This window comes from Mytilus californianus, unplaced genomic scaffold (assembly GCF_021869535.1).
Source record: "Mytilus californianus isolate M0D057914Y unplaced genomic scaffold, xbMytCali1.0.p SCAF_8, whole genome shotgun sequence".
NCBI classification, from domain to species: Eukaryota; Metazoa; Mollusca; class Bivalvia; order Mytilida; family Mytilidae; genus Mytilus; species Mytilus californianus.
This window is the reverse complement of record NW_026262734.1, coordinates 8,783,879-8,811,115: the sequence shown is the minus strand read 5'-3', so window position 1 is coordinate 8,811,115 and position 27,237 is coordinate 8,783,879. Positions and strand designations below refer to the sequence as shown.

The 27,237-nt window shown below is 31.1% G+C and overlaps 1 protein-coding gene across 1 annotated transcript; it reads left to right on the top strand.

Moving 5' to 3' along the window:
- Nucleotides 1-430: 430 nt before the first annotated feature.
- Nucleotides 431-23,154, top strand: LOC127710462 (TLC domain-containing protein 2-like). Its single transcript, XM_052216328.1, has 4 exons — nucleotides 431-986; nucleotides 6,081-6,163; nucleotides 12,141-12,223; nucleotides 17,253-23,154. The coding sequence occupies exons 1-4, from the start codon at nucleotides 772-774 to the stop codon at nucleotides 17,682-17,684; spliced, it is 813 nt and encodes a 270-aa protein (XP_052072288.1). The 5' UTR covers nucleotides 431-771; the 3' UTR covers nucleotides 17,685-23,154.
- The last annotated feature ends 4,083 nt before the right edge of the window (nucleotides 23,155-27,237 follow it).

The window sequence follows — 27,237 nt, the reverse complement described above, 5'->3', positions numbered from 1 at the left end:
TATTTTTTTTTGTTTTGGTGTACTTCTGTTGCAATTTGTAATTGAAAATATTAAAATAATATCTATAATCTCTGGAATTATTATAGTTAACAGTACTGTAATGCTAATCTTTTTCTGAAAAATTATTTTTTTTTTTCATAGATAGCCATTTACACTAAAAAGATAGGTTTTGTAAATTATCTATTCAAAGAACTCAGAATAATGTTAAATGATCTTCAGCGAATTGCACAATTGCATATAAACGTCACCCTGTTTCTGATATTGATTTAAAATCCAAATCTATATTGTTTAAATCTGGAGTCTAAATATAATTACAACATCTAATCAAATCTTTGGCATAATAAATACAATTTAAATGACGTATATATATATGTGAGGATTTTATTAGGATTAATTCATTTCGTAACTCAAGTGTGAAATATCTTGAAAATCTCCAACGCTTGTAGAAAATCTGTGTCCGAAGTAAACCTTCAAAACCAAGAGACCAATATAGAATTTAAAGCTCATTATTTGATCAAGATATACGACACAACACGACATATGTATGTTTATTGTCGCCGTGCAACAACCTTTTAGAACGAAAAAATGAATAAATTAAATCGTAGTAAAATCGATACCACAACATGATGTTTAGTTTTGTTATTACAGCTTTCTATAACTTTTATACGTGTGTCACAGTTTATAAATAAACGACCCTGTCTGTGTGTGGAAAATTGAAATACAAATACACAAACGTAAAGTATCTTTAAAGTCGGTTTATGTTTAGTGTATATGCAATACATTATGGAGGAAAGTTTTGGTGTAGATAACAGACTAGGATATTGTGTATTCATTGTAACTTTAGTATCGCTGCACTGTATTAATATACTCGTCGAACGTCGCGGCAAACCAAAATCTGCACGTGCTAATTTAGATTCCTGGCGTTGGCGAAATCTTGTTATATCTTGGATACATGGTTTGGTTTGCGGCTGCTGGAGTATATTGAGGTATGTTTATCAAAGCTGTTAAACTTTCAGTTTCTTATGAAATTAAGATATTGTCTTTTGGTAATTTGTTCAGCCTCAGTGAGGTACTTTTATTGATACTACATAATGATTACAGTTGTATACAGGCACACCAATTGAGGACGAACACCCGATAATCCGCTACGAAGCAATGTTGTAAGCTTGTTTCACTATTACTAAGTTACATTGTTACAAATTACAACAGGATAAGATAAGATAGTATTTAATAAATTTATATCAATTGCATTGCAGTTGTTATAATTTCCAGAGACTAAAAAGAAGCGTGTTTCTCCTTGTATAGGGCAATATGTAGGGTGTATTTAATATTGTACATGTGCATTCCAATACTACCCTGTAATTAATACTTTCATTATTTTATTTTCATTCTTACAAATGTATAAACCCAAAACAAATCGATATTAAGCTATTATATTTTTATATCTAATATCTGTCATAGTTCGATGTTATTGTTCAATATTGTAAAACATGTTTATCCCAGGGATACGTGTCCATTTTGTTTTAATCCCAAATTAATGAAATTGTATGAATAAATCTTTAAAACATCATACATAAATGATTACTTAAAATATTATTCAGCTTATTTTTTTTTAACTTTATTGATTATTTCAACTTTTTTGACTTCATTTAAGTCATAGTAAACTTGTTCAAACCTTTAAAAACAGGAAATAGGGAATGACTTCTGATCCATTGATAACTACATGAAATATTAGTATGTTTACGTAAAATCAACAATTATTTGACCAAGCGGAACGTTTGTATTTCATTTGAATACATAAATTATACAAAAATGTCATACCTACATTTTAAGAGAAGTTCAATGATAACATAATTCGGGTTGATACACAATCTAACCATGACTCGTAGTATCAGGATAACATTTGTAAGCTTTTATCGTATGTGGTTTCACTACACACAAGGGGATCAGCAAAAAGATAAAGAAATATGTTTTATTGACTTAAACCAAGTTAAATGAATTTTGCAAGTCCTACAGGCAAAGATTACTTTAGACGCGTTTTACTTTACTTATTCCTCTGTTCATTGATTCTTACGTGTGTTTGATTGATTAATTGTTGGTTGCTTAACGTCCAGTAGCAAATATTTCATGTAAATTCCGCACGACGTTCATGTTTGGAATCGGGCGTAACTTGATGACTATTACGCTAGAAACACATGGTTTTTACCTCAAACGGTATGATCAAATATTTTAAACAGCATTATGATTACAAGTATTTACTACTGATAGTAATAATAATAGTCAGCCGATTTTTAACTTTATTTTGATTATAATCATCTTTAATTTTGGATTTTAATCGAAGTAGCTGTAAGTTTGTATAAACCTTGAAATAATTCATTACATTTTCAGAACCATTGGTAAGTATTTGCACGTTTACTTATCATTTAAACAACAATGATGCGCAAATGTCATACATACATTGTGAAAGAACAATCACATGTAATCCCTTATAAATAGGATGTACTATCTCACATGTTGAAAATCTTAAGTAGAGAAATATCAAAACTCATTCACAACAGAAGAAAAATCTATTTATAAACCAGGAAAATCCCATTTATGAACAAGTGATTATCTGTTTCCAAGGATATGAGGGAAATGGTCCGTGTAACACTTATCAATTGTTTTCAAATTTTAGTTTTTTGGATTTTTGATCAAAGTTTAAAAAAAATTAAAATTTCAATTTTTTTATTTATTTTGTAATTTTTAAAGTTTCACCAAATAATTAAAATTATAAAATTATAAACTCCGTTTAAAAATTAAAAAGTTTAGATATTTAAGCAAACTTTAATAATACCAAACTGAACGTGCAGTTTTGATCATTTCGCTTTTTGAAAGTTTGAATGTTTTGATTTTTGATTAAAATATAGGAAACGGGAAAGGACTAAAAAGCGGATACCTGTTACAAGTGCGAAACGGATTAAGAACGGAACGAAACGAAATGATATTTACAAAACCAAATCAAAACGAAAACAATATTTTCTGAAAAAACTAAATATGATATAAAACAAGAGTCTAACTTGCTTAATCTACAGGATGAAAATGATAAATATGATTCTTTTAGTCGAAAAATTAATTAGTTAGACCTGATTTTGACACACTTTGATTCTCTAAATAAATGAACAGCAAGCAGAAATTATTTGTCAACTTTGTGATTACTGCTATAAATGTGGTTATTAATAGTATATTTCTGTATATTTGACTTGGATACCTCCACGAGGGGCTTCAATAATGGTACATTTTTCAGGTGCGGATCCAGGAATTTGAAAAGGTGGAGACCTAGTTAGCAAACTTTTGGACGGATGCTTGTAAAAAGTATATGCATTTATCAAATATGTAGCACCATTAGGGGTTGGCGGCCCATCTGCTCCTTAAATCCACCTCTGTTTTTAAATAGCGAATAAAAGGAAACGGGATGTTTGATTTTTTTATCAAGAGGTAGTTCCTTATTTGTTATTTGCGCATTTGAAACTAATCGTACGGCAATCAACTTTGAGCAAAGTACGAGTATGCAGCTACGTCTAGTCAGAATGGGGCGTGTAGAGAGAGAGAGAGAGAGAGTCACGCTCTCTGCACGTTAAGAACTCTGCAACAACTCGTTGGTTGCCTGTTACAAGGCAAAATTTCTGTCCCTATCCAATATACCCTCATTTTCCAGTGACGAAATAAAGTTTGCCGACCTTCATCCTGAACGGATTCTATTACAGGACCTTCTTATTGTATTCATTGTTAATTTGATATCGTCCTGAAGGTGCATGAGATATTTGCCACTGGACGTTAAGCAGCTAATAATCAATCATTTAGAAGAAGCCGTTTATATATAAATTACAAAGAAACTTAGACTCCCCATAAAAAATAAAATTGCAGTCACAAAAACATTAATCCGCCCATGTACTATTTTCCGTTGACAATAACATTTGAAGTGAATGGAATATCCAATAAAAAAATTAAAATAACACTTGACGGCATACTTCCGAAGCGCTTTTCTATATTTACCTACATCCAAAACGTTCAAAGCTGAATATTTGAAAGCCAAGTATATATAAGAACAGAAACAATTGAAGAGGTGTATGGCCAAAAGGGACATTAAAAAAAGCAAAATCCATCTAAGGTCAACTTTGCCTGAGGGAGTTGAAACCTTAGTTTCTTTATGATTTATAAATAAATGGCCTATTTTAAATGATTGATTATTGGTTGCAAATATTTCATGCATGTTCAGGACGATATCAAATTAACAATAAATACAATAGGATGGTCCTGTAAAAGAAACTGTTCAGGATGAAGGTCGGCAAACTTAAGATCCCCAGTGGAAAATGAGGGTATATTGGATGGGGACAGAAATTTTGCCTTGCTACAGGCAACCAACGAGTTGTTGCAGGGGTTCTTAACGTGCAGAGAGCGTGGCACTCTCACTACACGCCCCATTCTGACTGGACGTAGCTGCATTTGCTTAAAGCTGATTGTCGTACGATAAATTACAAATGCGCAAATAACAAATAAGGAACTATCCCTTAATAAAAAAATCAAATATCCCGTTTCCTTTTATTCGCTATTTAAAACAGAGGTGTATTTAGGGGGCAGGGATCCCGCCAACCACTAATGGAGCTACATACTTGATAAATGCATATACTTTTTACAAGCATTTGTCCAAACGTTGGTTAACTAGGCCCCCACCTTTTCAAATTCCTGGATCCGCACCTGAAAAATGTAGCATTATTGAAGCCCCTCGTGGAGGTATCCATGTCAAATATACAGACAAATACTATTAATAACCACATTCAGAGCAGTAATCACAAAGTTGGCAAATAATTTCTGCTTGCTGTTCATTTATTTAGTGTGTAAAAATCAGGTCTAACTAATTAATTTTTCGACTAAAAGAATCATATTTATCATTTTCATCCTGTAGATCAAGCAAGTTAGACTCTTGTTTAATATCATATTTTGTTTTTCAGAAAATATTGTTTTCGTTCAGGATTGGTTTTGTAATTTTAATTTCGTTTCGTTCCATTCTTATTCCGTTTCGCACTTGTAACAGGTATCCACTTTTTAGGCCTTTCCCCTTTCCTATATTTTAATCAAAAATCAAACATTCAAACTTTCAAAAAGCGAAATGATCACAACTGTACGTTCAGTTTGGTATTATTAAAGTTTGCTTAAATATCTAAGCCATTAGATTTTAAAACGGAGTTTATAATTTTAAAATTTTAATTATTTGGTGAAATTTTCAAAATTTCAAAAAAATTAAAAATTGGAATTTTAATTTTTCAAAACTTTGATCTAAAATCCCAAAAACTAAAATTTGAAAACTTTTTAAAATTTTGAATTGATAAGTTTTACACGGACCGGAAATACTTAAAATCACAACTTAAGTGCCAACTTCGTGAGTCCGGAAATAGTAATTAGAAAATGCAGGTAACTGCGACTGGTCAAGTGCATCAATGTAGCTGTAGATCGTCTATACAAGTGTGAGAAAACTATGCCATTTTACAAATACCAGTACACGATACGGTTTTGAAATCATGGTGTATGGAAATGGGCAAAAGATCGAAAAATTCAAATACAAAATCATACATTAAAAAAGAGGAAAAGACAAACTAGTCCACAAAAAACTAAATAGAAAACTAAAGACTGAGCAAACCTGGGTGTCATCTCAGGTGCTCCGAAAAGGTAAGCAGATCCTGCCCCACTACTTGCACCCGCCGTGTTGCTCATGGTAAGTACAAATTAGGTGATGAGAAGAGGTAGTATATCAAAAATGAATGAACTAACAAATGAAATACTCCAAATTAAACTAATTAATGCAAATAAAATAAATTGATACAAAAAATTAACACTCCGTAGTTACGAATCATAAGATTTGTAATAATGCATTATATTTTGATACATATTGGTGGCATCAAAATACGTTTTGATCGGTGAAATTATTATAACTAGTCACAAAACTGGAAAAGAAAAGTCACTTTGTTGATTCAAAGAATGTTTATGCCTATAAACGAATATAATATAATATATTTATTGATATTCTTTACATTACTATATTTCAGTATTTACAACCATCCAGAGTTCGTGTACGACCCTGTAACATTTAACAGTCCAATGGTGTTTTATATGGTGGTATTTTCAACAGGTAAAAACAAGTCAACGACAGCGAATACGAATACTTTATTTCTCATAAAACTACAATTACATAGTTATAGAGAACATACATAAATATAACTATAAGGTAAAATCTTTACATGCATGTGTGAACAATGCAATGAAATTAACTTGGAGGACTGACTTTCACATTTATAACTTTGATAAATTTACATAGTTTTTCTTATATAACAATATTTGATGAGTTAAACAGTTGATCAAATTTATAGATATTAGGGTTTGACAAACAGTATTTCGGTAAAAATGTCTTTCTTTCCAACTTAAATGTTCCACAATTCATAATGTAATGGTACTCGCCACCAATGTCGTTTGAGTCACAGAGACGGCAGATTCTGTCTTCTCTCGGTAAACCCTGCCACCTTCCAGACTCAATCGGCAAGTGGTGACTTCCACATCTATATTTGCAAAATGTATGAATAGATTGTAAGGCAAAGAAGAAAAATATTTTTCAAATTGAAAATTCTTTTTAAAAATACGATAACATAAAGTTTTATGCAACAAAAGCAAAGCATTCTTGTTGGAACTGGTCTTTGAGTTTTTGCTCAATACATTTTGACACCCATTTATCAACAAACTGTGCATTCCATATATTGGACATACCACAATTATCAAAAATATTTTTAATATATGATATACACTTAGTAATGGGGTATCTGCCAAGCTCTGCATATACAATGAAATTTGGAGTAGACTGTTTTGAATGTAAAATCATTTTACAAAATTGTAAATGTACACGTTCAAGTATATCTACATTTTCAAATCCCCATATTTCTGATCCATATAACAGTATTGGTAAAACCATTTTGTCAAATAAATCAAGTTGACATTCTATTGACAAATTGTTTTGTCTACCTTTTTTTAAAACACTAAACATAGCTTTTGTGGCTTGCTCTTTTACATATTTTTTATTTGATAAAAAGGATCCACTTCTAGAAAATAAAACACCTAAATATTTGTATTCTTTTACAATTTCAATATCGTTGCAATTTACTATGAACTTGAGATTTGCTGGCATTCTGCCACTCGAAAAGATCAAAACTTTAGTTTTATTTGTATTTATTTTCATTTTCCATTCTTCACAATATTCGTGAAAAGGTATTTAACATGTATTGTAAATCAGTGCTATTTTCTGCTAATAAAACAGTATCATCTGCATATAAAAGTAGAAATAATTTCAAAAATACTGACAGCTCATTTTCGATATCTTGTGATATAGATTTTACGACAGTTATATTTTTCTGTTCCAAAAAAGTTTGAAGATCATTTAAAAATATAGAAAACAAAGCAGGTGAAAGGTTTTCCCCTTGCCGTACCCCCATCTCACAAGGGCAGAAATCGGATTTTTTGCCCTCATGTATAATACGAGATTTGACCAAATCATACATATTCTGAATAACACGAAAAAATTTCCCATTTACTTCATTCTGCAATAATTTGAACAGAAGTAAATTTCGATGTAAAGAGTCCAACGCTTTTTCAAAGTTGATAAAAGCACAATGTAACCTTTTCTTTCCCAATTTCAATAATTCAAATAAAATATGTATAGTAAAAATGTGTTCAGTCGTAGAATAATCCCTTCTGAAACCTGCTTGATTTTCATTTAGTATACATAATTCATCAAGATAATTACATAATCTTGTGTTCAATATTGAGGTAAAAGTTTACCCAGAGTAGATAATAACGTTATAGGCCTCTAGTTTTGTGGATCATTTTCAGAGCCTTTGTTTTTAAACAATGGAATTACATTTCCTATTAACCATACCTCAGGCAACAATCCTGTGTCAGCAGACTTATAATATAGTACACCAGACTTGCGTCTTATCTACAGAAGACTCATTAGTGTCGCTCAAATCGAAAATCGAAAGCCAAATCAATAACGAATTTGAAGACCATTGAAAACATAAAATTCCAAAATTGTCCATCTATGCCCGGGGGTAGAAAAACCAGTGTTTTGAAAAATTATACAGTTTTATGAACAGTAATTTTTTCGAACATGACCATATCAAAAATATTTCATATCAGTATAGGTGATATTTCCTTGGGGACGAAAAGTCCATCAATAGTTTAAAATTAATCCAGAAATAAACTGAGAGAAAAGTTATCAAAGATACCAGTCTTATTATTGAACTCTTCCAGACACGTGTTTTGTCTGTACAAAAATCATCAGTGGCGCTGAAATCAAAACAATTGGAAGGCTAAATCAGTTATAAGGTTGGACTAGCATTGAAAAAACCCAGAAAGGTTGTGCCATAACTAGCCATCTGTACATGAGGTAGAAGTGCCTTAGTATTTAGAATAATTTTACCAACATTTACTCTACCGTTAGGCCTCAATGTATATCCAATGATAAACCGTCTTGGAAATATTTTTCTCGAAACAACTGTTCCAAAAACTGCTCAGTGACAGGCCGTTCTACTTAATGTTGTTTTCTCATGTCTTACACCGTATCCAAATAAAAAACAAACAAACAAACAAACGTGCAATTGACATTTTACAATAAATTCAAGAATTTCTTTGTAATTGTTACTCATGAACACTACTGTGGAACGTCATCAACTGATCGATTAAAATGGATGAAAGAAAAGTATGTTTCCCTAAGGCAAACCATGTTTTGTTACCGTAATTGCTTTGCGTAAAGTTTTGAGCTGAGATTGAGCATGTTTATGAGCAGCATTTAAAAATAATTTAAATATTTTCTGCGATGCCTAAACATAAAGCTAAAAAATGAAAAAAAAATATTTGTCATTGAATTCGTTATTGAGAAAATAGGACAACATACCGAAATTAATAGATATTCTGCATTAAACAGTAAAAAAAGTTGCAAATTAATAAAAAAAAATGTACCAAATTTGCACTAGATGTGCTTTTAGACAGCTAATTTCTCTTCAGTGATGCTCGAGGCAAAAATATTTGAAAATCAAAAACCTTATACATGTTATATATACAAACGTTGAAGAGCCTGATCAAAGCAAATCATTTGAAATACAGCCATTAAAAATATGAAACAGTTGAAAATAATCAAAATAGAAAAAAACCCAGTCCCTGCTAGATATTTTTAGGTAATGATAAGATAAGATAAGATAAGATAAGATAAGATAAGATAAGATAAGATAAGATAAGATAAGATAAGATAATTTTATTGGTTTAAAATCCAAAATTATAGGATTGTTACCAAGACAATAAACATTGACTATACATAAACATACAAACATAATCTGACCACATTTATAAATATTATATATATAACTGTATATCCCCTCCATTATTAAAAGAAAATATTGTTACAATAATAAATGAATGTATATAATCTCTGCTGAGGAGGTGGTACCACAAAGTTATTAAGTACTCAATAAAGCATTTCTCGAATTATACATGGTGTTTATGAATTTTACAATAATTTTAATTATATCAGTCTCACCACAGGTATACAAAAAATTAAATCTTGCTTCATTAGTCATATTTAAAAAAGAGGGAACTATTTCACTAATTTTGGAAAATAATTGTTCTCTAATTGTATTTAGTTTTGTACATATTATAGAGAAATGAAATTCATCTTCTACTTCTAAAAGACACAAGGGACAAATTTTTCTTCTACAGGTGTTTTAGTGTGTCGTTCTTGTTCAATTTTAAGAACGCTATTACTTATGCGAATTTTGGCAAAATGTCCTATTACTTTTCTGTCAATATTTATCAATAAATAGGTTTCCAATTTGTTATTTTCTTTAAGCTGTCTATATGTTCTGAGCTTATAACCGTGCAATGATTTATCATCACAAAAAATATTTTCTTTCCAATAATTCAGATATCTATCATTAAGTTTGGTATGAAGTGCATATTTATAAACGCCTTTATGAAATAGTATCATGATTTTCCCAAACATGTGAGAAATTTGATGTAGCAAGTAGCTGTTCAATCTGTATACAATGTTAGTTTATTGTCCTCTTGTACACTTAATGTGTCTGAGGTTAAATAAAGAATTTGAATTGAATCTTTTTCGCAAATCCATAGGTTAATTGCAGGTTTGAACTATGTACATCTTTAAGTAAACAATTATTACCAGATTTTATCACATGCAACCAGAAGCCAATTGACAGTTTTAATGCTTCTATAAAAACTGGATACATACCAAATTCAGCTAGTACTGCTAAATTGACAGCTGTTTTATTTACTCCGATTAAAGTTTTTGCAAATTTAATCTGAATTTTATTGGTAGCCAATGACCAATATTTTGTCTCTAGATTTGTAATATCTTTAATCATATATAGAGACCAAACGTCACTACAATAAAGAATTAAGTATAGGTTTAACACAAGCATCAACAAGCTTGAGGTGAGGTAAAACATTAATATCTTCAGAAAATAACAGTTTTCTAATACAAAATATAGCTTTTGAGGCTTTTTTACAAAGAAGTCTCACTGCCTCAGTAAAACTACCAGAGGGTTTAAACAGTATACCAAAATATTTATATTCTGTACAGTGTTCCAAAACATTATCATTAAATACAGACTTGTCTTTTGTCAAGATTTACTGTTAAGTCCCAACTAGTGCAATATAAACTTACCTTATCAAGGCATTTTTGTAGGCCATTAGTAGTTTCAGAAATAAGAACTAAATCATCAGCATATAACAAACATGAAATATCATTATCATTTAACTTGGGCGGATCACATGTGGAGTCAAAAATAGGGGGTAAATCATTAATATATAAAGAAGATAATGTGGGACTTAAAATACACCCTTGTTTTACCCCAACTGTGGAATTAAAAAAAATCAGTGACACCTTCAGAGATCTTCACGGATTACAAAACCTCTTTATACATATCTCTCATTATACCGAAAAAGGCCATCTATATGTTGTAATAAGACAATTTGTAAAAGAGAGCCTCCCTGTTAATAGTATCAAATGCCTTCCTGAAATCTATAAACCGGCATATATCTTTTTTGATGATTTAAATGCCTTATCAATAATATTTTTAAGAGTTAAAACATGATCACTTGTTCGACTTCCCTTTCCGAATCCAATTTGCTCACGACAAATAATTTTATTTCCTTCAAGATATTTTTCTAATCTTCTCTATAAAACTTTAAGAAAGAATTTTCCTAAACAACTTGAAAGGGCTATACCTCGATAATTAGATGGATCATTAAAACACCCACCCTTAAAAATGGGCTTAATAAAATTTTCTCTCCATAAAGTTGGGTAAATACCAGACTTGAATGGTTTTACACTAGTAATTTTTGGGGCCCTTTATAGCTTGCTGTTCGGTGTGAGCCAATGCTCCGTGTTGAAGGCCGTACCTTGACATATAATGGTTTACTTTTATAAATTGTTATTTGGATGGAGAGTTGTCTCATTGGCACTCATACCGCATCTTCCTATATCTAATTAAGAATAAGATTACTAGTAAACAATTTTACATAAACATCAATATTCATATTACAAGATATTTGCAACATTTCATTTGTAACACAATCTGAACCACTTGCTTTATTATTCTTTAAAGATTTAGCTGCAATAACCACCTCCTCAGTTGTAATATTATAATTGTTTAAAATCTCAGTATTACAATCATTAAAAGCAGTATAAATTTTCTGATCGTTAAGTACATTTTTATCATAATCAATATTAATTAATCTATTAAAATATTCAAACCATTCTTTAGGTTGTATGTTAGAGCTAGGATCCTTGAAGTTCTCCTTTTTTAGTTTTTTAATAGTTTTCCAAAAATCATCTGAACAGCTAATGTGAATAAAACAGAATTGGAGAGATTTGAGTAAATCATGTTAATGAGTCCGTATCCCAACAAAACAATAAACATCAGTGTCTACTAGGTTACAATAAATTAAACATAAAAGCATAAAAGTGTATAATATATAAAAGATAACATGCACACTACAGTTAAAAATACAATGTCTTACATATTAATATATGTAAACAATTCTTTCAGGGTATTTTCTGTATGATACAATAGATATGGTGTTAAACAAGAAATTGATAGCATATTGGGAGGTCACACTTCATCACATATTTGTAAGTATAGGTATTTAACACTGTTATGTAAAGTTTCAAATAGACCAGTTTCACATAAGCGACTTATCAACGCTGATCTCGAAATCCTATGCGCGTTTTAGTTTAAATCCCGCGATAATTAACGATATCATACGTGACAGGGGGCTAACCGATTGACCCTTATATTTAGCAACACAATAATAAATCAACCGATAACACACATCTCCCCCTTAATGGTGTATGCTGGAGAAAGGTAAACAGATGATACCAGTACACATGAGAAAATCCATACCGAATAGTAAGCTATAAAAGGTACCGACACAAAACAATTCAAACGAAAAAAATAAGTCTTCTTGTTGATGTAAAGAGTTCATAATAGTTGTATTTATGAACGAAATGGTTTAAAGAACTAAATCTTGCAGGTGCTATCTTTTGCTTACTGCGCTACAGTGCTGTATGTCAGTTTGATTTTTTTTACATCTTCTTGTAACATGTAAAGTGTTACGGCCCACAGTTTGGTTTAGTACCATAGATTCAAACTTTTAATCTTCTTTTAAAACAAAAGCCTGCTACTGTTATGGTGACTTTTGCGTGAAATTTTATGGGTACAAGGACCAGTTACCGGCAGTTAAGAATGTAGCTACTAAATAATCGAAATTTCCACTAATGGTATAGTATGGAAGTATTAACGAAAACTGATAGAATTTTTCCATATATCCTTTGCCAAAGATGTAGTATACATGTATATTGTGATATGTTGAAAATATAAAAAACTCAATGATTGGTCACGGAGTGTGTTTTCAAGCTACAACGGCTGTGGAAATATGAAACATTTTGTACGGATTGTACAGAGAAAAGGCATCATTATATGAATATTCAGTGAAGGTAAACTGAATGAGAAGATAGCTCACTAGCTCTTATAAAATGCTTTCAGAATACCAAAAGAAAAAATGGGGTCACCATGCGTTTTATCCTGCTACAGCATACATGGCATATAACATAAAATAGAACACATTTTTTATGCACCTGTCCTAAATCAGTAGCCTGTTGTTCAGTTGTTGTCGTTTGTTGGTGTGATTCATAGGTGTTTCTCGTTTTTTTAATAGATTAGACCGTTGGTTTTCCTGTTTGAATTGTTTTACACTAGTAATTTTGGGGCCCTTTATAGCTTGCTGTTCGGTGTGAGCCAAGGCTCCGTGTTGAAGGCCGTACTTTTGACCTATAATTGTTAACTTTTTATACATTGTGACTTGGATGGAGAGTTGTCTCATTGGCACTCATACCATATTTTCTTATTTATATATACATTTGTTTCAAATATTTCTGCTTCAGTGATGTTTTTTAGACAATCATGATAATGAAGTGAGATATAATTAAGGAAGTTTTAGAATACGTATCAGACATGCAGGTTTATCTTCAATTTTTAAACATCAGACTTTTAAACAATGCATTCAATACCATTTTAATTTCTAGGCTATGTTCATGATCGACTTTGTCTAAGCAGTGGTTTAGTGCAAACGGCCAGAGTAAATTTCTACATATTTTCAACTTTTGCAAATTCTATATAATGCATATCTTAGCATACTTTGTGTACAAAATTTTCAAAATTTTATAAAAAAAAAAAGGATAGATTTAATGACATTTCAATTTAATTTAAAAATTTACAGCAAGATATCATTAAAAGTAATTGAATATCCTGTATTTACCACGCTTTACCATAAAATAAGATCAAATTGAATGACCCCCCTTCTAAATTATTAAAAAAAATATATACCTAGTTGCATTAACCGTACTGGTCATGATATCTCAGTGTAAATTAGGTACCAGGGTTAAAATTTTATTTATCTATATTAGGGGATGACCATTTGATTTTTTTTGGGGGAGGGAGGGTTAGAAAATGAATAACCTGGTCAAGTAAGAGCTGAAAATAAATAATTTTCCCCAAGGCAGGTTGAAAACGAATAATCTGCAACACAAAATGCAGGAAATAATTGTGTACAAAAGTTGAATAAATCCCTCCTAGCTTCCGTCATAGTATCAAATGGTCGTCCCCTTTTCAGTAACTGTATGTAGAAAAAGGTACGTTTTTATCAATTGTCACCTGGTGAGATTGTACAAGGTAAAACGAGGATTCCACATTGCTAAGGTGTTAATTGACTTCTTAATTTATGACCTAATACTATGGATATGAAGTGAGCCCCGCTTATTTATCTAATTTATTCTACCCGCTAAGTGAATGACCTCAGCGTGAATCAAAGTACTTCTTCGTGACAATTAAAGGTACAAAGTCAGGCGGCGTATCAGATCGTCTATTACTGCAACCAACTTCACAACAGTAGTCCGTTTTAAAATCTTTTAATGTGTCATTGTTAATAAAGTTATCTCGTCAATATAAATTCAAATGATGCTCGTGTTGCATGTACATGTAAACGCAAACACTTAATCAGGTGATTGTTTTTCCAAGTCTGCATGGTCACTGCTTATCAACCGTAAGCCCCCAGTTGATGAATTCTCGGGAATTATCGCGCGATTTCATAGTTTGGCTAATTAGGTTAGACATGCGCAGTTAAATGTGAAACTGGTGTATTCGAATTGATATTGTCTAATTTGACAATTGATTGTTTTGTGAGTTAATCATAAAAAAATCCGAATTTAAACACATTATGACGTCAACGTTGACCGTTGAGGGGGTGGACAGGGGGAAACCTGATTCCCACTTCCTTCCCCTTTATTCCCAGACGAAAATCGTTCAAACATTTCCCCCTAGAATATCCCTATTTTTACTAATTCTTTTCTTCGGGTTCCCGCTCCCCTGACTCCCACTTCCCACCCTCATTTCCATAATCCCTTACCCCTGTTCGTCCCATCACCGTTGTTCTCAATTGTAAATAATAAGTGCCGTGGTAGTGTCAGTTGCAGTTAGTATTTTTTAATTTGCTGAATGAAATAAAGAATATATACCAGTCTGTTTAATTTAAAGATTTCTTTATGCGTAGAACAGGTCTAAAGAGAATATGAATATTTACGATTCATCTAATTGCTGACGTTTTTGTGTATAGTTTGAACAACAACTCGATTATTTCACATTCTAATATCAATGATAATGATCGTCGCACGCGACCATATATAATTTAGCTACATGATATTATGGACTTTAATGACTCTGAACAGTTACCAAAGGTAACACCAAAACTGCAAAACAAACGAATGATCGGAAAAGACACTAATAACAATGTAAATAATTTTGTTTATCAACATTTTTATCAGTCAAACCAATCCTCTATGCGAGTCTGCATCATAGACAAATATACCTGTAATAACTGTTACGTCTGCTTACCTGTGGTTTAGTACATACCTGTACTGATGCTCTCGGATGGCTCTCTGTGTAAAGTTGAGTGTCTGCTTCGTATTATTGCAATTCATCATCTGATCTCCGTCGACAAAAAATGGACTATTGCATTCTGGGAACTGGGAACCGCGACAAAATTAAAGAATCTAGTATTATCCTTTAACTTCACGTCCCTCTCAATGTATAATTCAAAGTTTGGTGACCATGTTTATCGCATCTTTCCCATTGAACTTTACTCATTAATAAGCTTGAATTATATCTAGACATTCACTATTGGGGCTGATTGAGAACTAAACATGCTAATTTTACGACACATGAGATGGTTTCAGAGAGTAGCAACATTCCAGCAGCGTCTGTATACGAGTGCATATCTCCCAGTAGATACGATATATCAGGGCTAACATTTCCTATCATGATTCTTAAATATTACAAGGAAGCTCTTACCTTCGAAAGTGTTACGGAAAGTGTTACAGAAAACATCATGATTTGGTTGACTGTTATGGAAAACTTGTGTCACAAATGTGACTAATTTTCTTTTCCATCGTGACTTGTTACGATAGTGTTAGTATAGCAACCAAATTTCGAAGACAATAAGGCACATGGACCATTTTTTCCAGTCCAAGGCAATTAAGTGTATACACAGTATCGGTACGGGTTTGTGTTACTCAATCTTTGGTTTTTTGTGTTATGTTTTGTAAACTGTTGTTGGTCTTTCCGTTGTTTGTGTTTGCTGTTTTTCTTCGGCTTATTGTTTTGCAACCCCCCTTGGTAGTTTCTCCATCTTTTGGTCACAGATATATGATGCCGGAACTCACAGTCTTTTTTCTCAAAATTGTCATGATATAGTCGTGACATTTTACGATAGTGTTAAAATAGCAACCAAATTGGGAAGACAATAAGATACATAAAACATTTTTTCCAGTCCAAGCAACTATGTGTATATACGGCATCGGAATCTTGTTCTTTAGAAAAAACATTATCAACGAAAGTAGGCTTGTGATTTGTTACGCCAGACGGGCGTTTCGCCTATCGACATAAAACTCATCAGTTGCTCTCGAATCAAAACAATTGGAAGGCTAAATCAAATACAAAGAGCCTAAAACCCCGAAAATTCCGAAAAGCTGCCATACTTACTGCTTGCTACTCTTCAAAATCCTCATTTACTGAGCTTTAGTTGAAATTTTCATATTGTCTGTTATTTGTGTTGTTATTATTGGGAATAATGCTTTTGTCTTGTCCTCTGGTTTACGTTTATATTATTATTATAAATAACACATGTAACATTAACGGTACCCATTTCACTGCGCCAGATGCGCGTTACAACAATTTATGTCCCTTCACGGCTTCAGTGATGTTCGATGCCGAAGTAATTGTAAATCCAAAACCTCATACAATTGTTTAAGGGCTGATAAAACTAAAAAAGACAAAAAATAGAGCCAAACACTGACAAGGAATCAGAGCTATTAGATTAGAGCTTTTCTAGATATCAATCTTCACTTACATCTAAGCTGGATCAATGGGTATGTATGTAGTTGATTTGGTTTTTTGTTTGGTTCTCGTGCACTCATTTTTTTATACTGGATGTATTTTGAGGGATGAGACACATAACTTCAGTGACAAAGGCGATTACATAGTTTAGAAAACACTACTTTTAGTATTATTTCTATTCCCATTTTAATTTTGCATTTTCTTATATTTTAGGTAGTTCCTGGATTTTGGTATAATTGGCATACTAATATTTGTATAGGATACAGCCTTACTGCTTTGACAGCGGAAATAAACAGCTTCTTTTTACATTCCCGGAAATTGTTACAAATACAAAATGTCGGATTTGACACTATTCTTTACCGAACATGTAGCTACGTGAATTTAGTTTCATTTTTCTTGTGTAGAATTATACCAATAGGATTTATTGTTTTTCATCTTTTTGGTAGCCATGGTATTATCCATAGACAACAGCTATCTGTTGTTTATGTGAATTGTTTTAGAGTTATTATGGTTATAGTTGCTGTTGTTAATGTTGTATTATTTTGGAGGTTGTTAAAGACAGATCTAATTCGACCTTTTCTTAAAAGCAAAAGAAAAGAACAATTCAAAATCAATGGAAACAACAATCAAACTAAAGAAGAATAAGTTTAAGTGCCTGCTACCTGCTGTTAATTTAAAAATGAAATGTTATACTTTCGTTTCCTTCATAATCCGCATTATTTTTGTATAAATCTATTTTGATATAATACCATATTATGTTTTACACATTGCTTAATAGATTTATAGATGTGAAAATTTTTATTTTTATGATATATGAAAATATTTTTTTGTTATCATGATGATTTAAAACTTGTTAGATACAAATAGTTTTACACAGATATTTGCTACGAATTTGATTTTTTGTAAAATTGCCTTTTTAAGTTGGCATACAACAATACCATTTAGAATGTATCTCAAATGGTGTTCATTTCATTGTGATAGAGAGAAAAAACTTAGGAATTTAAAAGTGTTGTTAGTATTTCATTGCATTATATAAGGGTATAAAAGATGTTAAACGTTACAGTGTAAGATTTGTGAACATTTTTCATTTGAGAAATAGCCTAGGGTTGAGATCCCATATAAGAGGGTCTGGATGGGGGTCCTTCATTTCTGTATTCTTTAAATTGTTAAGCCATTTTTCTCTATTCTTTATACTTTTTGCCCATTATTCTCTATTCTTTATATTTGAGCACCTCATTATTCTCTATTCTTTATTTTTTGGGTCCATTTTTCTCTATTCTTTATATTTTTTGCCCATTATTCTCTATCCTGTAAACCCCTATCCACAATCTCATATAAGAGTATATACAGAATTGGATAAAAAAATTAGTCTAGGAAAGTTATATTTCAAATCAATTAGTAAATCATAATGTTTATATTATTTTAAATAAGTATTTAAGTGTTGTCTGCTCTATGGTCGGGTTGTTGTCCCTTTGACACATTCCCCATTTCCATTCTCAATTTTATACATATATAATATATTTTCAATTTATACATTGTCGGTTTATAAAGACAAAAGTTTTATCAAAACTATTCATGTCTCTATATCAGTGAGTTATTGTATATGAACAAGTCTGAATTGCAAGTTAACGGATTGGTAGGGTGATGCATGTTTTAACATCTGTTCCTATTCACTGGCCAAGTTACATTACTTGATGAGTACAAGCATCATTATGCAGGGTTTGGAGTGTGCAACTTTATAATGTGTTCATTCGTTCATTTTCAGATAGTATTGCTAGAAATTTTGTGTTCATTCGTTCATTTGCAGATAGTATTGCTAGAGGTTGTATGATTTGTTTTTAGTGATTTTATTTTATCAGTTATTTTAACAAATAGACGACTTTGTGATTTCAAAGTTGATTCATGAAAGATATCTACTTTGCTCCCGATATGACCTGCAGAATGAAACATGAGAATCGTAAACATTGTGAAAATAAGTTGTTTACTTTGTGTGTTTTGATAAATAATATGGTGGTTAAAGTAAGTTTAAAAAATTGAAAATTATAGCGTTTATTGTTTTTTATACAAATTTCATATTTTATTAATAAATCAATAGCTAGCATTTTATCCTAAATTTACGTTTATACATTTTTATAAAGTTGAAGTATACACATTTATTTGAGAATATGATTTCCCTGTTACACACAATGTTGGTTTGTTTTTATGCAAGATGTTGCATAATTTCATAATGTTTGACAATTAAAACTATAGCTTAATTTTATGGTAACAATAGTATATAGGGGTCATTGACAATTTCCAAAGAGCTTATAATTTTCATTTGAATTCTTCTAATTGAATTTATATTTAAGTCATTTATCTGTCAAATTTGTACAAAAACCTAAAAACTTCATTTTATATGTTGTGAAATTTGAGTTTTAATAAAAGCAATTTTGAAAATGAAACATTTTAGAATACCTGCTTTAATAAATCATACGAACCCATTTTAAAGTTGATCTATATTCCAGTGTATTGAAATTATCATAGTATGTTGATGATATACATTGTAAATGATAGCTATCACTTGTAAATTATTTGTAACATTATGCTTTATCATATTTGCTATTGCATACTTACATGGAAATAATGCAGACACATATATATTCAAAATTGTTAGACCACCTTTTCTGCATTTCAAAACTATATGTCTCATTAGTAGTGATCGAAGCTCAAGAAAGGAATTTGATATTCTAGGTCTTATTGATGCATGCATATGTCTATATATTACTTATAGTCTGTGGAAAAGAACAAGAAAACAGTAGTTCATATGACATTTTTTTTCGAAAGTAAATCAGGACAATTTATGCTTCTCTGTCTTCTTTTTAACCTCTTTAATGTAGTTAAATGCTTTGAATGGCTATAGAATATTACAACTTTGATGTGAAATTGTAACAATGATACAGTATAAAAACAAACACTTGTTTTAATAAGACTTTTAGGAACATATTTATGAGTTTTACAGAAAAAAATGAGTACTATGTTTTAACAGTTCCCCTGTAAATATTGATACTAATCTTTCTATTGGTGCTATTTTTGTTGTTGACCGAGTCTGTAGTTCCTTTAGATTGTTTCAAATATATCTCAATAAACATTGAGGGCAAATCAAAGAAATATTCCAAATAAAAAAAAGGGTGAAGTGCCTGATGGAAAATGCTCATTTCAGATGTATACATACATATACATGTTTTTAAAATGTTTTATTGATACATACGTATATTTTACATATTGTGTGTAATAACTTAATCATTTTCGCCTGATCAAGCGTTATGTACGCACCTAAGGATATTCTATTAATTGCATACTCAACACCCAACATTCTTATATTTACTGTTTATCCTTACAAACGTCTATTTGGGTTTTTACAAATCTGATATATAACTAAAATTTGTCATTCGACAAAGATGTCTACTATCTTTATACCATAATCTAACTATTTAAGGCTAGCACCTATATATGCCGCATAATTTTATATGTTCAATACCCCATGAAAAATATATTATACCTGTTTACTAGACTTTGATTAACTGAATGTGAGTCTTTTTATGTTCAAGTATCACATGAGTTTTGTGTTAGTCATTCAACTAAGACGTCTTATGTATGTATATAAGAAAGCTATATTGATACAACAATCATACTGAGTAAGGTTCTCGCTTATATGTGACCCGCCATGACATTTTAAGGGTTATGGAGGTATAACGTCAATGATAGAGAAACGCCGTTAAATATGAACATTACGTCACATTTTGTAAACATACTGAAGTGAAAGTCAAATACTACTTTATAATCCAATTTTTATCAAAAGTTGCCATTGAACAATATAAGTATCACACGACAATTTGTCTAGGTTAGGTCCAGACAATACACGTAATTAGATGGACGTGAAGATATGTGATGAATTATGAGGAGTCGAAATCCCCGAAATATCCATATATAAATAAACAGAAAGATCAGAAACAATATTAGACATTTATCATAGAGGTCCAAAGAAGTCGTTGTTAGCATGGTATATTTAAAATATATTTTACTTCATAAGTTGAAGCCTGGTAGAAATAATATATAAATTTAAAGTAAATCCAAAGTTTACAAATTAAAGATTGTTTTTAGATAGTTCCTTCAATTTCCTCTGGTATTTAATTGTCGTTTGGGAGTATTTGTGGAGAAGATTAACCATTTTACTTTGGTTACATTCTTATTAAGTTTTACGTTTTTGTTTGACTTTGAAATTACTTTATGCTGCAAAAATTAATAAAAAAAGCTTTCAAAATTATCTGCTCTATAGAGTTTTCATAGATAGAAGCATTAAAATGGCATCATTATAATTAATGCACCGTCAATTTGAGAACTACGACTTATATAAACCGTGACGCCTCGCATGCTATGTTTGGTAGAGACTTGCATAATTAAACTTTAAAAGAAAAAAAACCTGACTACAGACAAAGTTCAAATTACATTTTCAAAAAAAAGAGCAAATAGCTGTTTTTCGTACATTTGAAACTCTGTTCAAATAGGCCGTTATAATTTACCAATGAAATGAATAATGTGTCCTCTCAAACAAAATGCGTTCGTTAATAAAAAAAATTAATCGAATATTCCTTATGTGGATTTACAAAAAGACCCATTACACTGTTGTTTCAACAAATTTGTTATAATAACTTGACAGGATGTTTTTCTCTCAGTATGTACTGGATAAATATGCAATAAGCCCATTTTAGACCAGGTACCTCCATAAGCCTTGAAATCTCATAGCCATTCATATATGCGGTTTTGTTTATACATGTCAAATTGCACTTGTTTTCTTTACTTGAGTGAAATGGACTTAGCTTTTTTTATTAGACGAATTTCAAGCATTACAATAGATTTGTGTTAACGTAATATATACTTTGATTAATCAATTATTTAAAACTTAAGTGCCAATCTGTCTAAGAATCAAACAGTGGTGAAAACATGACCAAAAAAACCCCACTAAAGTTTACATTAATTTAATTTCAAAATGTATAATGGTGAACGAATATAACATTTGTTTTCTTTTCCTGTTATAGTAGTTTAGGATATAATTTGGTTTAAATGGACTAGAAATTACCAATTAAGGGGAGCTAACTCCATAATTTGCTATCATTCTAAACTAAATTTATATAGAGATTTCTCTAATTACCAGACACACAGAAACGAACGACTTATCATTTCTAACTCAGGATGAAGGCAACTTCAAAATATGATGGTTAGGTTAGCGGTTTTTTTTTATCTATATTTGAAATTTTTTCTAAATTGTCAGATTCTTACAAAGACTGTTACTCAAAATAGAAAGAAGATATCAATGGAGCAATTGAAAACTTGAATTAAATGCTGACGGACAACACCATGACAAAAAAGAAAAAAAAAGTCGAATATTTCTCCTATTTGAAACCTGAATAAGCATTTCCTGTAATAACGTGACGATATATTCGTAATATTGGTAGGGTATATGCACATCGTAGTTATAATCGTCGACGTCACCCATCTTTCATCGACCAGTATGATTTGATTGGTTCTATTTAAGTTGAACGTGTTGAATCGTACTGAAAAGTTACAACATTGGAGCAGGATTTGTATTACAATACGGTACCCTGACCCTGCATGTCTTTTCATTAAATACTGAAGGGTACCTTATTTTACATTTTATAAGGGTTGGCAAAGAGTGTTGGCTGTCTTTCTTTGATTTGTAGGTTTTGATGACCTGCTTGTTATTTTCCTATTTTTTTTAAAGTAATCATAATTTTTCAAATTTGATTTATAAGTATCATGTATGTTTTCAAGATTTCGAATGAAATCAAATGTTGGTAATATAAAAAAGAGGGTTAAGATCAAGGAGAGGCCGTTGTCCGATATTTTTTTATATTTTAATTTTTTAGGATTCGATAATTCAAAAAGTGATCAAGCTTTTGTTGACTTGCTGATTTTTTCATGATGTATTCGTTGTAACCCATTATTTCTATGTACTTTTATATTATATAAAGTCAGTAGAAATTATATCTTGCCAATTGTGATTATAGTAAACTCCCTTTATTATTTATTTTTATAAAATAAAAAGTTTCAGTATTGATGATTGCCTTACTTTTTGTAGCTTATACGATAAATGTTTACATAATTCACAACTTTTATGATTCGAGCGTCAATGGTGTGTCCTTTGTAGACCAAACGCGTGAGAAAATTTTAATCCTGGTATCTATGATGAGTTTATTATCTTAAAGTCTGCAAGCGTTTACAATTATCATTAATTGTCCGGTGGAACGTTTCTAATATGTCTGTAAATTTTGCAAATAACAATTTTTAAATACAAAATACATTGTTTATAAAGACAAAATGGTGCAATAACATCTTGAAGGTTTGAATAAGAAGTAAACAGCTACATATCGTTAACCACATATTACTGTTATTTCTTAGTTGAGCAGTTAAAAATCCAAAACTGTTAGAACATTTTATGACCGACTGAAAAATGTTTAAAGGAATTAACGTTTGTAAACGTTTCATATTTCTTAAAATAATAAAGACTTTGTTGCATTATGATTAAGCAAATTTGTAATTAACTCTGATACAGGTATATCACTTGCAGCTTTCATTATTGTAATTTGGATAATGTATTTTATATTATAATGTATGCTTTGATAATTGAAAAATAAAATTACGTTTCCACATTCTTGATAATTGAATAAAAAAAGTGCTAAATTCGATCTGTTTATTTCTCTGTCAAAACGTTGTATACTGATGATAGTGAAAAAAATGTATGCATGTTCCCTGTCGCTAGCCTACAAAAATGGATAGGTATATAAAAACCCATTATAGATACCAGGCGTTTTATCAATATGAGACTCATCAGATACACTCGAACTCGAATCAACACCACCTATATGAAATGGAGATTCAAATGTTACTAATGGGGGGAGGGAATTGTTATAGTTTCTGTATGTCCTTCCGTCATTCTTTCCGAACGTTCATCCGAGAAATCAATTTTGAGAGACCATTTGACAAAAAGCTTTGCATACTTGTCATTATAACCTCGTGTCTATATTTTGTATTCTTAGTTTGATTTGACAATTTTTTAGGGAGTTATGGGGCTTTGATATCTTTGTTAGCATTGCAACAAAGACACCTTGTGAACGCAACTCCTGTAATTTAGTTTTACAGAAAGCACTCAAACTTGACAGAATGATTATTTGCCATCATATGAAGTTGACCATATTGTACAGCCAATTCGATCCTACCATATGGGACTGTGACAATTTTTGGGAATACCCTACTACAATAACACTTTTTGAATGCTATTTTACAGAAAGCTCTCATACTTTGTAGAATTTTCATCATGTGTTGTTGACCATATGTCACTTCCATTTTGATACGACAATTTTTACCTGATTTCGACCATTTTTAACTCTCATAACAGAATAACTGCCTGTGAATGCAACTCCTTTAAGTCTGTTTGCAAGAAAGCTTTTCATATTTGATAGTTACAGTTTGCTACGGCAATCTGGTAGCGATTTGTTTCATTAGGTTACCGAATGAGGCGTATATTTGACGACCGAAACTGAGACATTCTGAATGATAATAATAATGATATGTTGTTTTAATCCGTGGAAGAACAAACAAAGTTGCTGATTAACGTATTATTCATTGTTAGTAGTGGGGGGTCTAAAATTTTATTTTAGTACAACCCCCTTCCAATTGAACAACCCCTGTTCTATTATTAATTCTGACTACTAGTATTTTCGTCTTACTGGTTTTGCCAGATTTTTAGAATGTTTGGTTTGAAAGGCTCCATTTTTTTAAATTTGGTCTTTCAACTGTGAGAGACAAATCAAGGAAAAATAAACTCCACCAAAAAAAAAAAAACAAAAACGAAGCTAGATGCGTCGACGGGGCCAGCGTTTCCTGCTATGCATACATCACCCGCCATGCAAATCCACAGGCAGTCTAAACGTCATAATCGGAAAAAGGACAGATGAGATGACTTTACTAGTATCTTAAGATCTGACACCTTAAACACATATCGATAGTGAGTAGTCGCTCTTCCTCATAACTCTGTTAGAGCAGTTGTTGTGTAAGGAGCACTCCACTGTTAATGAAGTCCGTATATTGTGAACATGCACGAGTGTAACGTATTTCACTGCTGAGAAATGAAAAGTTGACCATTGAATTGTTTAAATCATCACGTTTGTCATACATTCTAATAAGTCTTGTATAATTGATTAGTTTTTACTGTTCTATGGTTGTTTTCTGAGTGTCGAGTTGTAAATTTGTTCTTGTATTTGGACGTCTAATGATTATAGTCTTGGTCGAAACAGTTGAAAGATCTTGAACATATTTTGATTATCGTTTGAATGAAACCATTAATTTCGTTTACAAGCAAGCTTGTTGTGAATGTTCCTAGGATTTTATATTCCCAATTATAAAGGTTTATCCTACCATGCAACCTACCGACATAATACAGTCGTTACTGAGTTTGTTGATAAAGTGACACATATAATTTCAGATTTAAAGTACACGTAGCTTATATTAGCTACATGGGTATTAAATATCTTATCTTATTTATTTATCGATTGGAAATTGTGCATTAGATTGCGGAAGTACATGTGACGTAATCAGGCAAAATACAAAATATGTGAGCAATACACACGGATCGACTCTAAAGTACAAAAACCTGTACGGAATTAGTTAAACACTGTATCATATATTTGAATAAAACCAAATACATTAGTTTTTGATTTGTAACAAATCGTTGGTACATAAAGTACATAAAAGAGATCAGTAGAAACATTTTATTATCCGATTTCCGTACATTACAAGTATGTAACATTTATCTCATTTAGATATAATAAAACAATATTTCATTCAGCATTTGTTCAGTACAATATAGAATAAGAATAAGAATATTTATTGTTGCAAAATAAGTCATATTCTCGGACCTGAATACTTGAAAAAAATAGCCACAAACATAAATTTTTGAAGTGTCCGGACTGAAACACAAATTTAAAATACATATAATGCATTAAATAACCGATGGATCATGTTTCAAACTGGATTATCGCCCGTTTACCTGAATATTCGCAACAACATTTTACTCAAATCTTTCATCATTTATTACAATCGTATTATAAGTATGTATGATAGTTCGATACGTAAATATAGGCAATAGTAGATTTTCCTCCTAATCTCATAAATCGTCAAAGAAGAAAAATTGAAGTAAAAACACAAACTGATGGATTAACATTAACTCCATAAGCACGATAAGGGACGAGACGGGTGCGTCGACATGGTTAGAATACCTTGCTATGCACGCACCACACACCGTGGCAATTCACACTCAGTCAAATGTTCGTATCAAAAGATCTAGACTGCGAAGACGTGTCGATATAATTGATTTTGGACACAGATATATCGAATCGGTCAACCAATTTAGAATTTTGACAGTAAAACGTATGTTGTGTCGATTTCAGTTCTTTTTCATTTCTCTGTTTGGGCTGTTTTAGTGTAAGGAGCATATACCTGCTAACGAAGTCCGTGTAGCATGAGCTCATGATCAACGTATCAATTAAGATATATAAAGGAGATACGATGGAACAGAAAGTAATGTTTGTTCAAGATGAAAACAACACGTTATAAATGTCAAGATTGTTCCAAGTTTGTTCCAGTTAAACCAGAAGTGAAAGTAATTTATTACTAATATATATGAAAATATAAATCTTAAAATAGGAACACGTCAATTTGAACTTAAAATGACAAAAGTTTGATTGCACAAGTACTTATTTTAAAGTGTAGAAAAACAATGGTTTAATATATATTTATCTAGTGAACAATTGAACCTGAATCGTACATGAATAGGAATATAAATAGCATTGCAACATAGTTAATTGGCTCCAATTATATAGCTCTTAAAGAATTTAAAAAAAATAAAGATTATAATCGTAATCCACCATATCAATAGCGAATCAAACAACTTCAGGTTGCATAAATAGTGTTTAATCATCAGGTGAGGTCTGCCAAGTATATACTTGTATCGAAATATTAATCTCAAACTAGGTTAATTGCAACACCTTATTTCACAATTTTATTTATAAGCTTAACAATTTAATTGGCCAACTAACAATTGCTGAAAGGTTGAACGGTGACCGGTAATTTGTAACATCCTTGG